Below are 15,000 nucleotides of genomic sequence, written 5' to 3'. Positions count from 1 at the left end.
ATATGGACATATATGAGACCCTTTCTAAGGGAAAAATAAATAATTCAAAACTTTTTTTTCAGCTATTATGCACTAAATTAAATGTACTTATGGATATTATAATTACTTTCTACAAAATCTGCTAGGAAATAAAACCCAAAATTCTACACACTGCAGGTTTAACCAGTGCTTGAAAAAAATTATGTTTTTGCCTGCATTGTCTAGCGTTAATAAGACATAATATAAGAATGTGTATGTAGACATTACTGGGCATTTGGTTGAGTTCCTTTTAAGTGGTTCACATCACATTTTTGGCCCCTACTTTTAACCGTCTTCCTATAACTTATTTCTTGCATAAATTCCTCCATACAGTTTATAGCCTCCCCAATACGGTGGGACCATCAACCCCAAATAAGTATACTATGTTTGAGTGTGTACATCAACACACACACACACACACACACACACACACACACACACACACACACACACACACACACACACACAGAGGCGCTCATCTCCTTTAGTGCTTGCGTATCGATCACTACAGGATGTAAGTGACTGAGCAATAAAGTGAAGCAGCGCTCAGTCTTCTTCACTTCTCTCTCTCTCTCTCCTTCTCTCTCTCTCCCTCTCTCTCTCCCTCTCTCTCTCTCTCTCTCCCTTTCTCTCTATCTTCCTCTCTCTCTCTCTCTCTCTCTCTCTCTCTGTCTCTCCCTTTCTCTCTCTCTTCCTCTCTCTCTCTCCCTCTCCCTCTCTCTCCCTCTCTCTCTCTCTCCCTCCCTTTCTCTCTATCTTCCTCTCTCGCTCTCTCTCTCCCTCTCGCTCTCTCTCTCTCTCTCCCTCTTTGTCTCGCTCTCTCTCTCTCTCTCTCTCTCTCTCCTTTTTCCGCATTCTCTCCTCCATTCATCGGCTTTTATTCCCCGATTCATTCACTCACTCGTTACTTATCACATTGGTCATCTGCCCGTCGTCGCTGTTATTATCCTCACACACACACACACACACACACACACACACACACACACACACACACACACACACACACACATAAAGAGACACACACACATAAAGAGACACACACACACAAGACATAGACAGAGACACACACACACACACACACACACACACACACACACACATAAAGAGACACACACATAGACAGAGACACACACACAAGACACATGCACACACACACAGACAGAGACACACACACAAGACAGACACACACACACACACACACACACACACACACACATAGACAGAGAGACACACACAAGACACATGCACACACACACACACACACACACACACACACACACACAGAGACACACACACAAGACAGACACACACACACACACACACACACACAGATAGAAAGAGACACAACCACATGCACACACAGACACGGACACACACACACACACACACACACATAGACAGAGACTCGCTCGCTCGCACACACGCACCACCACACACACACACACACACACACACACACACACACACACACACACAAATATACAGAGACACACACACACACACACACACACACAAGACAGACAAACACAGACAGATACAGATACACACACACACACACACACACACACAATGCTCTCCGTGTATCTTCTTAATGTTATTTTGTGGGTTTAGGTCACTAGAGTTTGTTCACTTTGAGGTGAGAAACTGCCGGCAAAATAATGTTTTTTTTCATGCACTGGTGTATTCTGAGATTTCTGTCTGTTGATCTTCCATAACATGTCTTCTTTCATACTAGTATAAATCAAAAGGTCCAACATGTACATTCAGGTGTTTATTTGACTAAACCTTGTCTGTTTGCAACTGTATATTTCTCCTCTACAACCATCTTTAACGGACATTATCTCAACATATTTGTTTGTTTGTTTGTAACCTTTATTTAACCTCGAAAGATCAATTGAGGGGTGACCCTCTTTTACAATGACGTCGAGTTTGTACATTTATTTCTCAATACTCTGAACCAAAAATCTCAACTTCTAAAGCACCTACATCAACTAAACTTTCCATAATCATCCTTAGCGCTATTCTGAAGGTTATTCCGGTTAGAATAATTTAATAAATTTAACCCAAATTTAACCCATCTTGTTAAAGATATACAAATGTACTCATAAGTAGTAGGGGTGGGAATCTCTTGGCACCTCACGATTCGATTCAAAATCGATTCTCAATGCAAATTTTTTTTATTTATTTATTATTATTCTTCCGGACAATTACACATAATACATAATTTTCTCGTTGCATATTCACACATATTACTTTGTGTTATCGTCCGAAGGGAAGCAGGAGAAGCCAAAGTCTTATCGGGTCCCGCCCCCACTGCCATCAGATTCAGATACACAGATACACAGATACACAGCTACATGTACAAACCCATGTGTGATTTTCAAAAATATATTTATATACACATCTGAGTTTGCTACTCAGAGTTTGCTAATCACTTCCTACTTTTGTGATGATCATTAAAGACAATCAACAGATGAATTACCTTCTCTAATATTGTATTAAGAGAAAAGCTTTTCTTGTCACAAATATGACTTTCTATGAACAGTGCAATAATCAATGCAGCTTTCAACACAATTTGGAAGTATGTAAAAACTAAACCAATTCAGTTTAATTTTCGTTCTACTCTTGTGAATCATATTTCTACAGGATTTCTATTCTATTATTTTCTATGTCATTTCAACACATTGTGCAAAAAGTATGGCTTGGAATTCAGCTCTCATACAAAAACGTAAACAGACACAAAGCCAGTGCAGGTCATATGGGTTTGCTGCTCTCTGCCCTTTTGTCGCCACTTTTAACAACTTGCACATGTGTGGTGTACATGCACAGTGGCGCAGGAACTACTAGTATTTACGAATAAAAAAAATAAAAAAATCCGATTATTAACTTATCTCATTCGGAATCGTTCGAGAGAGAATCGCGACGCATCGGAGAATCGATTATTTTTCCCACCCCTAATGAGTAGTTAGGCCAAATTTGAATAGTACATTTCAAAGCTAAACATCTTCCCCTATTCAAGCTGCATTGTCTCTCTCTTTAAGTTGGATTCCGATGAGCTCTTGATGTGTAACCCTTCGCACTTTGCTTTCCGGTAATTGCCTGTAAGAAACCAGTAGTGCTCACTGTTGGAATTAGTGTGATGACTGTTTTTTTTTTTGCTGTGCTCTGTTTCAAGGGTAACTGTTTCCCCAATATCAGCGTACTAATGCTGGGCTTGCAGACAAATAGACCAGGGCAGCATTACTCTGAGCAGTGGCGCGACCCTCCAAATTCTCCCCCCGTCATTAAAACAAAAGTCAGTTCATTTATCAACGTGGTCTGTAGTGCTGAATCGCGCTCTCTTATTTGTGTGCATCGCATGGTCAGAGAAGTGCACGGAAACACACACAGACACACGCACAAACGCACACGAATGAACGAACGAACGCATGCACACACACACAGAAATTCACATGCACACACACACACAGAAATTCACATGCACACACACACACATGCGTGCAAATTCACATGCGCGCATACACACACACACACACACGCGCACACACACACACACACACACACACACACACACACACACACACAGACTAACACACACACACACACACACACACACACACACACACACACACACACACACACACACACACACACTCTAGTCCCTGGGGAGTTTGTGCGTGCCCTTGTCCCCTCCTTCAATTCTACCTTTTCTCAACATATTTCTACCTTTTTCTTTTTTGAAAGTTCATGTTTTACTGTGACCTCACGTCTTTGATGTTTTTAGAACAACTACATGAATGTTACACAGTGTGAATATCTCCTCACAATCTGCTACATAAGGGATAGGATATTGTGATAGTTCTTCGTTAAATAAAAATAAATGTTTCACTTAGTCTGAATCATTTTGCAGTACGCACTGTCCTTTTATCCATCTTTATTATAGAGAATATGGATCAGAGCAGCTTACAGTAGGTCAGTATCTCTGCTCTGTGCATTTACTTGGAACAGGCAGAAGTCTGAAAGTCTTTGCAATAATGATGTTGCTTTTTTGTAATTTTCAAGCTTTATTAGGAGAGAGAGAGAGAGAGAGAGAGAGAGAGAGAGAGAGAGAGAGAGAGAGAGAGAGAGAGAGAGAGAGAGAGAGGAGAGAGAGAGAGAGAGAGGAGAGAGAGAGAGAGAGAGAGAGAGAGAGAGAGAGAGAGAGAGAGAGAGAGAGAGAGAGAGAGAGAGAGAGAGAGAGAGAGAGAGAGAGAGAGAGAGAGAGAGAGAGAGAGAGAGAGAAGAGAGAGAGAGAGAGAGAGGAGAGAGAGAGAGAGAGAGAGAGAGAGAGAGAGAGAGAGAGAGCATGACCTGCAGTAAAGGTCCACGGGTCGGATTTGAACCCGCGACCACTGCAACGAAGGCCGGAGCCAATATGGTACGCGCTCTATCCACTACACCACCGGAGCACCATGATGTTGCTTTCTTGGTTATTGTCTTGCCCTCACACCTTGCTTCATTACAGTGGGCAGTATCACCTCATTGTGAAGGCAATCTGCTCTGAAGAGGCTGTTCACACTAATGCTGTACAGCCCGGGGCTCAAACCCATTCACGTGTGTGTGTGTGTGTGTAGTGTGTGTGTACACTGGCACACACAAGGCTGAGAACTAAACGGTGTAGTCAGTGATTCTGGATAACGCTTGTTGTCAAAAATCAGTGAATATCTCCTTCCGTTCTGCCACCTGTCTGTAGTGTGTGTGTGTGTGTCTGTAGTCTGTGTGTGTGTGTGTGTGTGTGTGTGTGTGTGTGTGTGTGTGTGTGTGTGTGTGTGTGTGTGTGTGTGTGTGTGTGTGTGTCTGTAGTCTGTGTGTGTGTGTGCGAAAAAATATACAGTGTTCATAGAAAGACTAGGCTCTGTAAACGGGCATGTAAACAAAGGGGGTTGAAACAGAAGTGAACAAAAAGAGTGTGGAGGACGATCACTCTGACATACTAACCCAATGAGAAAACCTTCTAACGGACTGCATCACACACACACACACACACACACACGCACACACACACACACACAGGCACACACACACCCAGACCCAGACCCCCCACTCTGGCCCTGTGTCGGGGGGGTTAACTGCCGTCTGTGTTAAGCGTTCATGTCATTTCCCCCATTAACCTCCATTGTGGCACTCCGTCCCTCCGCGCTCTCCTTGTTTAAGCATTCCACACACACACACACACACACACACACACACACACACACACACACACACACACACACACACACACACACCATTCAGAGGTCCCTCGGTGGCCCTCAGCGCTCACACATTACCCTCCATTACGGCTCCCCGGGCTGCAGTTGCCCCCGTGTAGTTCAGCCACTGATCTGAAATCAGTGGAACTCAAAAGTGTCTGTGTGCCTCTTGAGTTATGGGCTATACTCTGTGTGTGTGTGTGTGTGTGTGTGTGTGTGTGTGTGTGTGTGTGTGTGTGTGTGTGTGTGTGTGTGTGTGTGTGTGTGTGTGTGTGTGTGTGTGTGTGTGTGTGTGTACGCAGTCATGTAAACCGGCGTGGACTTGAACGCAGGCTTATATTTGCTTCAATTTATTTATTCCTTCTGCCTTTTTTACAGCAGTCTGTGTGTGTGTGTGTGTGTGTGTGTGTGTGTGTGTGTGTGTGTGTGTGTGTGTCGTGCGTGTGTGTGTGTGTGTTATTGTGTTAAGCGTCCTGTGTGTGTGTGAGTTGTTTAGTTGCGGGGCAGTGCATTGGGGGGTAACCCTCTCTCTCCTCTCTCTCTGTGTAATGGGAGGCTTGAACTCTGGCTCCAAACCCATTTCCAGCCCATCTGAAACACGCCAGCAAATTACCTCCAGCGTTTCCCTCCCGCACACCGGCCGATCCGCCCCAAATAGAAGTGACAGGACAGCGCAATTTATCGCCATAACCCCTGCACCACCACCGCTACCTAGCAGACACACACACACACACACGTAGCCAGAAAAACACACACACACAGTCAGACACACTCACACATAGCTAGACACACACACACTGCACATTCGCATGTAGGCTACAGACGCTGCACGCATTCACAAGTCTAAGAGACTTCTGAATGGTTTTTGTGTGTGTGTGTGTGTGTGTGTGTGCGTGTGCGTGTGCGTGTGTGTGTGTGTGTGTCTGTGCCTGTCTGTCTGTGTATAAGTGTGTTTCTGTCTGGTGTGAGCATCTGTGTGTGTGTGTGTGTGTGTGTGTGTGTGTGTGTGTGTGTGTGTGTCTTAGCGTGTGTGTGTGTGTGTGTGTGTGTGTGTGTGTGTGTGTATAATACTGTACATACTGTATAGCGATAGCAGTGTGTTGTGATAAGTAGTGTATACTGTGTGGTCTCTAGGTCCCTCAGTCCACTCCTGTGTGTCTGTGTCTCTGTCTGTCTGTCTGTCTGTGTGTGTGTGTCTGTCTGTCTGTCTGTCTGTCTGTCTGTCTGTCTGTCTGTCTGTCTGTGTCTCTGTCAGTGTGTCTGTGTCTCTGTGTGTGTGTTGTGATACAGAGGTGTGTATATATAATGCGTGTGTGGTGTGTGTGTGTCTCTCTGTCTCCCGGTCCGCTCCAGTGTTTCGGGGGGCCGACCCTCTCTGGCCTGGCCCCCTGCCCTGCCTATTATCTCATTGATTTCCTCCACTCCTCTTTTCAATTCTCTCCATTTCCACACTGCCGTCCTTTCCATTAGAGGGGCAATTTAACAGAGTGCTGTGACACGGGAAGGATGGGGGGATGAGGGGGGGAGGGAGGGAGGGGGAGATATAGTGGAAGAGCTTCAGTGAAGACAAGAGAAAAAGAAGGATGAACAGATATTATCACTCTGGCTTTTAGAGAGAACGGGTTGACAATTTCACTGTTTTAAAAACTGAGTTTAACAGATAATTAGATAAAGATTTAAAAATCCTTTGTGTCAATGCATGAGACACACAAGGATATTATTATTATTATTATTATTATTATTATTATTATTATTATTATTATTATTATTATTATTATTATAGGATGTTATTCAGTGCACTGCCTCAAACGGTGCTTACAATACAATCACAAACATGCATCTCACACATACACAACTGGCAACATGATATGCATAGTAAAAAAAAAAGGAAATTGCACAATATATAATTTGACTAAAAATGCCACTATTTGAAAGCTGAACTCACTTAATAAACCATATTTTTTTATTAGTCAATATGTAAGCACAAGTATACTTCCGTTACTTTAAAGGAATACTTCACCCATACGGAACCGGAGTTCTATCATTATAAAATAACTATTATAATATAATGAATGAGGTTTTTCTTCCCTCAGTCTTCCCTTAGTCTTCCCTTGGCCCAGCTGTCCTGTTAATCCTAATCCCTAACCCTACATTTTTTAACATACATGGGGTAATGTAGGGTTAGACAGTGAGACCATAAAACACTCTTTCTGCCTTTTCTCAGGCTAGGATGAACCGATTTCTAAAATGTTTGCACATGTATACTACATAGGATCTCAGAGTTCAATACACCTTCACCCGGGTTAGAATCCAGCCCGGGTCGTTCTCTGATTCCTCTCTCTGCCCTATATCACAGGGTTGCCGCGGATCTTGAAAAGCATTAAAAGTCATTACATTTAAGTTTCAATATTCAAGGCCTTAAATGTCTTGAAAAGTCTGGAATTATTGGGTGGGCGGCATTAAATTTAATCGGGGGCAGAATTAATGAGCTTGCCTTATTTGTTTCATTCTAGTTTTCTAGTTTAATTGTTAGATTTCTATGTTTTTATTTTATCGGTGTTTTATAGCCTATACTTCAAAGATATCCGGCAAGTCCGACACCTACGCTAGAGGCAGTACGGCCGTGTTAGGCTGAGTACCGCATTTAAAACGTAGAAGAAGAATGTGTGTTCCCTGCTTTCGAATTTGAAGTCGGCCGCGGTAGAGCAAAAAAGGAGAGAACGACGCGGCAGAATGCATGCCAAGCTATTATAAATTCAGTGAGAGGTGGAGGGAGGACGACAAATACCGTGGCTGGCTTTTTTCACCCCGCGACCGCGACCACACACTGCCGCTGCTTGTAGGTGCGCAATCACCCACCCGCTGATGATATAGGTAGGCTACTGTCGCAAATCACACAACACGTTGATTGTGTTTAGTAAACATGTTTATTTATCTATATTTATAAATAGCTGCTCATCAGACGTTCATTCAGCTCATTCAGGTCGCGTTGACTTGGCGTGAGCTCATGGAGTGAGACGCGGGTCTCTATCTCACTGCTCGTCTCTCTTTCTGTCACTTTCTTTCTCTCCACTCAGCACTCCCTTTCTGACAGCTAGATAAAAACTATTGCCGATCCTCCCATCAATCGCAGATAGTAGCCTACGTTTCCTTTGCCAATCGGTACAACTCTAATACCCGCGGTTTATTAACCTGAACGCCTGCAACAATACTGTATGAAGAAAAAATTACTTTGCGCAAATTACCTCAGGTCTCGTGAGCATGGATGTAAATCTACAGGTGGCTAGGCCAACATACACATACGATTTTGAAATTGCAAAAACCTCCCTTGACCTGTGGAACCAATTTTTAAATAGTTTCTGCCATAAGTTCTGAAAAAGAAAGTTAATGGACTAAGTTTGTTATTTATTGAATAAGGAATTAAAATATGAAGCACTTCCGGATTATTCTTCCCCAAAAAATATCCCATTTTTAATTTAGCCTAATTAAAATATTGTATGCTGCACATATTATCTAAATTGATTAAACTGTTTTTGTTACTCGATTAATCAGAAAATGTAAACCAATTGATACAGTTCTATAATTGGTTGAAAAGATGGTAATGATGGGTTTTCAGGTTGCCTTTACAGTGATCTCTTATATGTAGTTGATGGTAAATGCGGGGGGACATTGTCTTCATTCAGCAGTTGTTAGCTATAGTGCATTGAATATTTGTTAGTCAGATTTAATGCAACCCTTTACGGAGTATACTGTAGTGTAGTTTGTCGATTTCTGTTACCGCGGTATTGGTATTATTTTTTCATTTTAGAGGTCTTAAAAAGGTCTTAAATGTCTTTAAATTTGAACTTTAAAAATGTGCAGATACCATGATATCATCTCTGTCTATCCAAACAAAAGAAAAATGCCCAATATGAGCACTACATTTATTTTATAAATATTGTTTATGACAAGACAAAATGAAATACAATAAATGCATCTATTGTGTCTCTCTGTCCCAGGTCCTTCCTCCAGTCTCGTCTGCGCCCAGACAGCCAGGCCAGCAGCATGTGCTGGATCAGAGGTTCACTGTTCAGAGTGTCTGCCAACAAACTGTCCCGCACGCCAGCCTCCAACATGACCATCAACAGGACAGGTACAGGTACAGGTCTGTGTGTCTGTCTGTCTGTATGTCTGTCTGTCTGTCTGTCTGTCTGTCTGTCTGTCTGTCTGTCTGTCTGTCTGTCTGTCTGTCTGTCTGTCTGTCTGTCGGTGTGTGTGTGTGTCTGTCTGTCTGTCTGTGTGGGTGTGTGTGTGTCTGTGTGTCTGTCTGTCTGTCTGTCGGTCGGTGTGGGTGTGTGTGTGTGTCTGTCTGTCTGTCTGTCTGTGTGTCTGTCTGTCTGTCTGTCTGTCTGTCTGTCTGTCTGTCTGTCTGTCTGTCTGTCTGTCTGTCTGTCTGTCTGTCTGCCTGTCTGTCTGTCTGTCTGCCTGTCTGTATGTGTGTGTCTGTCTGTCTGTCTGTCTGTCGGTGTGGGTGTGTGTGTGTGTCTGTCTGTGTGTCTTGTCCTCAGCCAATAAAATGTCCCGCACGCCAGGCTCCAATATGACCATCAACAGGACAGGTACAGGTCTGTGTGTGTGTGTGTGTGTCTGTGTGTGTGTGTGTGTGTGTGTGTGTGTGTGTGTGTGTGTGTGTGTGTGTCTGTGTGTGTGTGTCTGTGTGTGTCTGTCTCTGTGTTAGCGTCTCTGTGTGTTGGTGTGTGCATGTGTGTGTGTGTGTGTGTGTGTGTCTGTGTGTGTCTGTCTCTGTGTTAGCGTCTCTGTGTGTTGGTGTGTGCATGTGTGTGTGTTTGCATGTCTGTGTGTGTGTGTTAAGGTTAAGGTAACTTTATTTGTACCCGAGGGTAGATTTGGTTGCAGTTAAAAATAATTGGCTGCTTACACACACACACACACAGACAACATTAACAACATTGACAGACAGTGACATAAAAGTGACAACAGTGGACAGACATAGGAACATGGATTAAAAGCATACAAAAAGGTATTACTATCAAAAGATGAATAAATACTGTGTGTGTGTGTGTGTGTGTGTGTGTGTGTGTGTGTGTGTGTGTGTGTGTGTGTGTGTGTGTGTGTGTGTGTGTGTGTGTGTGTGTGTGTGTGTGTGTGTGTGCGTCTGCTTGCGTGTGTGTGTGTGTCTCTCTGTGTCTGTGTCTGCTTGCGTGTGTGTGTGTCTCTCTGTGTGTGTGTGTGTGTGTGTGTCTGCGTCTGCTTGCGTGTGTGTGTGTCTCTCTCTGTGTGTGTGTGTGTGTGTGTGTGTCTGCTTCTGCTTGCGTGCGTGTGTGTCTCTCTGTGTGTCTGCGTCTGCTTGCGTGTGTGTGTGTCTCTGTGTGTGTACCCTGGGGTGATAAACCAGTGTTTATTCATGTTAGTGGCCCCGGCTTCTTCTATAACAGATTTACGGAGCTCGGCTGGATTGTCCATCTGAAATAATAACATTGTGATCCGTCAGTGTAGGGGGGAGGGTCCCAAGAACTACACTGTGTAGATTAAAGCCCTGATCGCCCCCTTTCTACACACACACACACACACACACACACACACACACACACACATTCTGTAGCAACTACTTCACACACACCTGCAGGAGAAATTGAAGAGCTCCGTTAAGTTCAACTCGTGACCGGAATCGCAACAACACACACATTCCAACATCCAGCAAGAAAAAAAACTTACCCTGTGTTCCAATCCCCATACTTCTCTGCTATTTAGTATGGTAGGGAAAACGATTTAGGATGTCCCAATACATGTGGTCGGATAGAGCATGCTTAAAAATACCTGCCTGAGATTTTAGTGTAGAAGTCAGTAGCTTTTTTGGGGGCGATTCTGACCCACGATCCACTGCAAACTGTTAGTTATAACACATTGACGGAGCCTCTGAGTAAAAACAACCAGCGATGAGACGGATATACAAGAAAGAGGCAAGATCAAGGCGCCATGTTGCGATGAAATAAATAAGTAAAAGTATGTCCCAATTATATCATATACTGCATGCTAACTAGATATATTTCCAGATCTTTTTAGTATGTAGAATAGAAAAAAAAGAAAGAGTATGCGATTTGGAACGCAGGGTTAATCTTTTCTTTTCTAGCATACTAAATAGCAGGGCAGTATGGGGACTGGAACACAGCCCTTAGGTGACTTCACTGCATGAGTTGTGATTTCACATTTGTTCTTGGTCCGTAGCCCACTGCCTGTAACTCTACTGCTGCACACACACACACACACACACACACACACACACACACACACAGTCACACACACACACACACACACACACACACACACACACACACACACACACACACACAGAGTCTCACACACACACACAGTCACACACACACACACACACACACACACACACACACACACACACACAGAGTCTCACACACACACACACACACACAGAGTCACACACACACACACACCGTTGCCCACTGCCTGTAATTCTGCCGCTGTTTAAATCACTGTCCGGGCGATCAACTCGACGAGAGCCAAAAAAAGTTCCAAAATTAGAGTTCCGAATGAGATCAACTGCCATCTGTAAACGCAATCTCCTCCACTAATCTTTCTCTTCTCCCCACTGCTGTCATGGCCTCCAACAGCCCCACACACACACACACACACACACACACACACACACACACACACACACACACACACACACACACACACACACACACACAGTCAGTCAGTCACACACACACGCATGCACACACACACACACACAGTCAGTCACACACACACACACACACACACACACACACACACACACACACACACACACACACACGCATGCACACACACACACACACACACACACACACACACACACACACACAGTCAGTCACACACACACACGCACACACGCACACACACAGTCAGTCACACACACGCATGCACACACACACACACACACACACACATGCACACACGAAGACACGGGAAGACACACACGCAGATACACACACACACACACACATGCACACACACACACACACACACACACACACACACACACACGTATTGCTCATTTCTAATGACAAGTACATTAACCAAATTTTGAAGGTGGAAACACCAAAAAATACTGAAGTGCACTGCTCACTGAAAACAAGGCTTTACAAACACACACACACACACACAGTCTCACACACACACACAGTCACACACACACACACAGTCTCACACACACACACAGTCACACACACACACAGTCACACACAGTCACACACACGCCCTCTTTTACACAGTGCATTGGGTACATAGTGTTTATGATGGTCTCAGACGTCACGTTTAGCTTCAGCACCAATGTGTCAAACCAACCGCAGTATTTATAACCGGCACATATCGGGTTGTTATTGCATCTGGCTTTACAATCACACACACACACACACACACACACACACACACACACACACACACACACACACACACACACACACACACACAGCTTTAGTTCTGTTCTATTTAATGTGTGTATAATTGTCAGGGATATTTTTTATTTTCAATTTGCGAAAAAATTATCCAGTGTTAATACTTAGCCCAGGCTGCTCTGTAAACGGCCATGTTGCTATAGCTACATTTTCTATATTTTTATTTGACTAAAAGGTGGAGTCAGTGATTCTGGAGAACGCTTGTTGTCAAAATCACTTTTTTTTGGGCCAAAATCAGTGAATATCTCCTCACGATCTGCTACCTGTCCGTACTGTGTGTGTGCGCTGAACCGTCCAGAGCCCTTAGGTCGTCTGGGACAGGTCTACTTACAGTCCCTAGAGTTAGGACTAAACGAGGAGAAGCAGCTTTTAGTTATTATGCACCAAAAATCTGGAACAAACTCCCAGAGAACTTGAGGTCTGCTGCAACCCTCAGTTCTTTTAAATCGAGTCTGAAGACTTTTTTGTTTCCATTTTAACCTGCAATTTTTATTTTATTTGCTTCTTTTCATTCGCTTTTAAATGTTTTCTAATGTGTTTTATGTATTCTAATCTTGCCCCTTTAAAGCACTTTGAGTGGCCTTGTGTCTGAATTGTGCTATAGAAATAAACTTGCCCTGCCTTGCCTTGCCTTGAAAAAAAAAATAAATCCAGTGTCAATACATACACAGCGTAGGCTCTGTAAACAGGTCATGTTGCTAGGCTATGGTGCCCCCCCCCCCCTTCCTCTCCCACCCCCCCCTTCGTTTACATATCCATTTACAGAGCCTAGGCTGCTTCTCAACTTTAAAATATGTATGTAAAATCATCTCTAAACATGAGTCAGTTTGCAGTCAGGGGGAGTTAATGCATTATGTGAATGGCTCTGGTATTAACTGTATTAACGTATCAGAGGTGGCGGTAACATAGACAAAGTATGACACGTCTAAAAGTAGTAGTATAACACAGCTGCAAAGATTAGTGTAAGTTAAGCTACGAATGCTTGTGTATACACTTGGCATACTTAACTTTATACTGCCATCTTCTCCGTGCACACACTCACACGTACATACACACAAGCGCACACACACACATACAGACACACACGTTCATACAGGCACACACACACACACATACACGTTCATACAGGCACACACACACACACACATACACGTTCATACAGACATACACACACGCGTACATACAGACATACACACACACGTACATACAGACACACACACACACACACACACATACACGTTCATACAGGCACACACACACACACACATACAGACACACATACACACATACAGACACACACAAGCACACACAAGCACACACACACACACATTAATCTTAAAATAAACGTGTGTGTGTGTGTGCTAGTAACTGCGCTCTCATTTCGTAAAGCAGTAATCGGGACGTTTATAAGGTCCGTCTGTGGTTGTGTTTTATTGGAGGGGTTTTAATGAGTTTAAAATAATCTCTATATACTATCAACACCTCAATAAACAGGTATTTGATAATGTGACTCAAGAAGATTGATGATTTCATTTCATTTCATTTTTCATTTTTTATTTTATTTCAGACATATCAAAAACAATACAAAACTAAATGAAAAGCACAAAAATACAACAAACAAAATGTATGTTTAAAAGACTTCACAAAAAGAAAAAAAGAAAAAGAAAAAAAAAATAAATTATCACATGCAGCTCTGGAAAAAATGAAGAGACCAGTCTGGATTATTCTTCAATCTTCATCTCTACATTACTTATTGAAAATGCTCTAAATTACAAATTTTTGGGGGGGGGGGGGAATTTAGTAGAAATGTTGTCAGTATTTTATAGAATAAAACCAAAATGTTCATTCTACTCAAACATACAATCATATGAAAAAGTTTGGGAACCCCTCTCAGCCGGCATTATAATTGACTCTGCTTTCACAAAAAAAATATAAAAGTGGTATGTGTTTAATTTACCAGGAACAGCTAAGTACTGGGATGTTTTCCAAACAAAGATTTTTTGAAAAGCAGTATTTGGTTGTATGAAATAAAATAAAATGTGAAAAACTGGCTGTGCAAAAATATGGGTACCCTTGTGGTTTTGTTGATTGTAATGCCTGTAACAGCATGTAAAACTGATGACTTTAAACACAAAGTTGGTTGGATTATGTTGTTAAGTTTATATTTTTTTTGTGAAAGCAGAGTCAATTATAATGCCGTCTGAGAGGGGTTCCCAAACTTTTTCATATGACTGTATGCCTATAAATAGTCAAACGAGAGACACTGAACATTTGGA

At 42.8% G+C, this 15,000-nt stretch overlaps 1 protein-coding gene across 2 annotated transcripts in view; it reads left to right on the top strand.

Annotated features, from left to right (window-relative positions):
- Window positions 1–15,000, top strand: part of zc3h3 (zinc finger CCCH-type containing 3) — a 102,914-nt gene that overhangs the window by 56,941 nt on the left and 30,973 nt on the right. Inside the window, exon 7 of one of the 2 annotated variants that reach the window (XM_080032645.1) lies at window positions 9,251–9,384. In XM_080032645.1, coding sequence (XP_079888771.1) covers window positions 9,251–9,384 — 134 coding nt within the window. Of the gene's footprint in view, window positions 1–9,250; window positions 9,391–15,000 lie in introns of both variants that reach the window. The other variant, XM_080032644.1, reaches the window with a different exon arrangement.

The sequence above is a fragment of the Ammodytes marinus genome (assembly GCF_949987685.1).
Source record: "Ammodytes marinus genome assembly, chromosome: 8".
NCBI classification, from domain to species: Eukaryota; Metazoa; Chordata; class Actinopteri; order Uranoscopiformes; family Ammodytidae; genus Ammodytes; species Ammodytes marinus.
The sequence above is the reverse complement of the archived record's forward strand: the minus strand, read 5'-3'. Positions and strand labels throughout refer to the sequence as shown.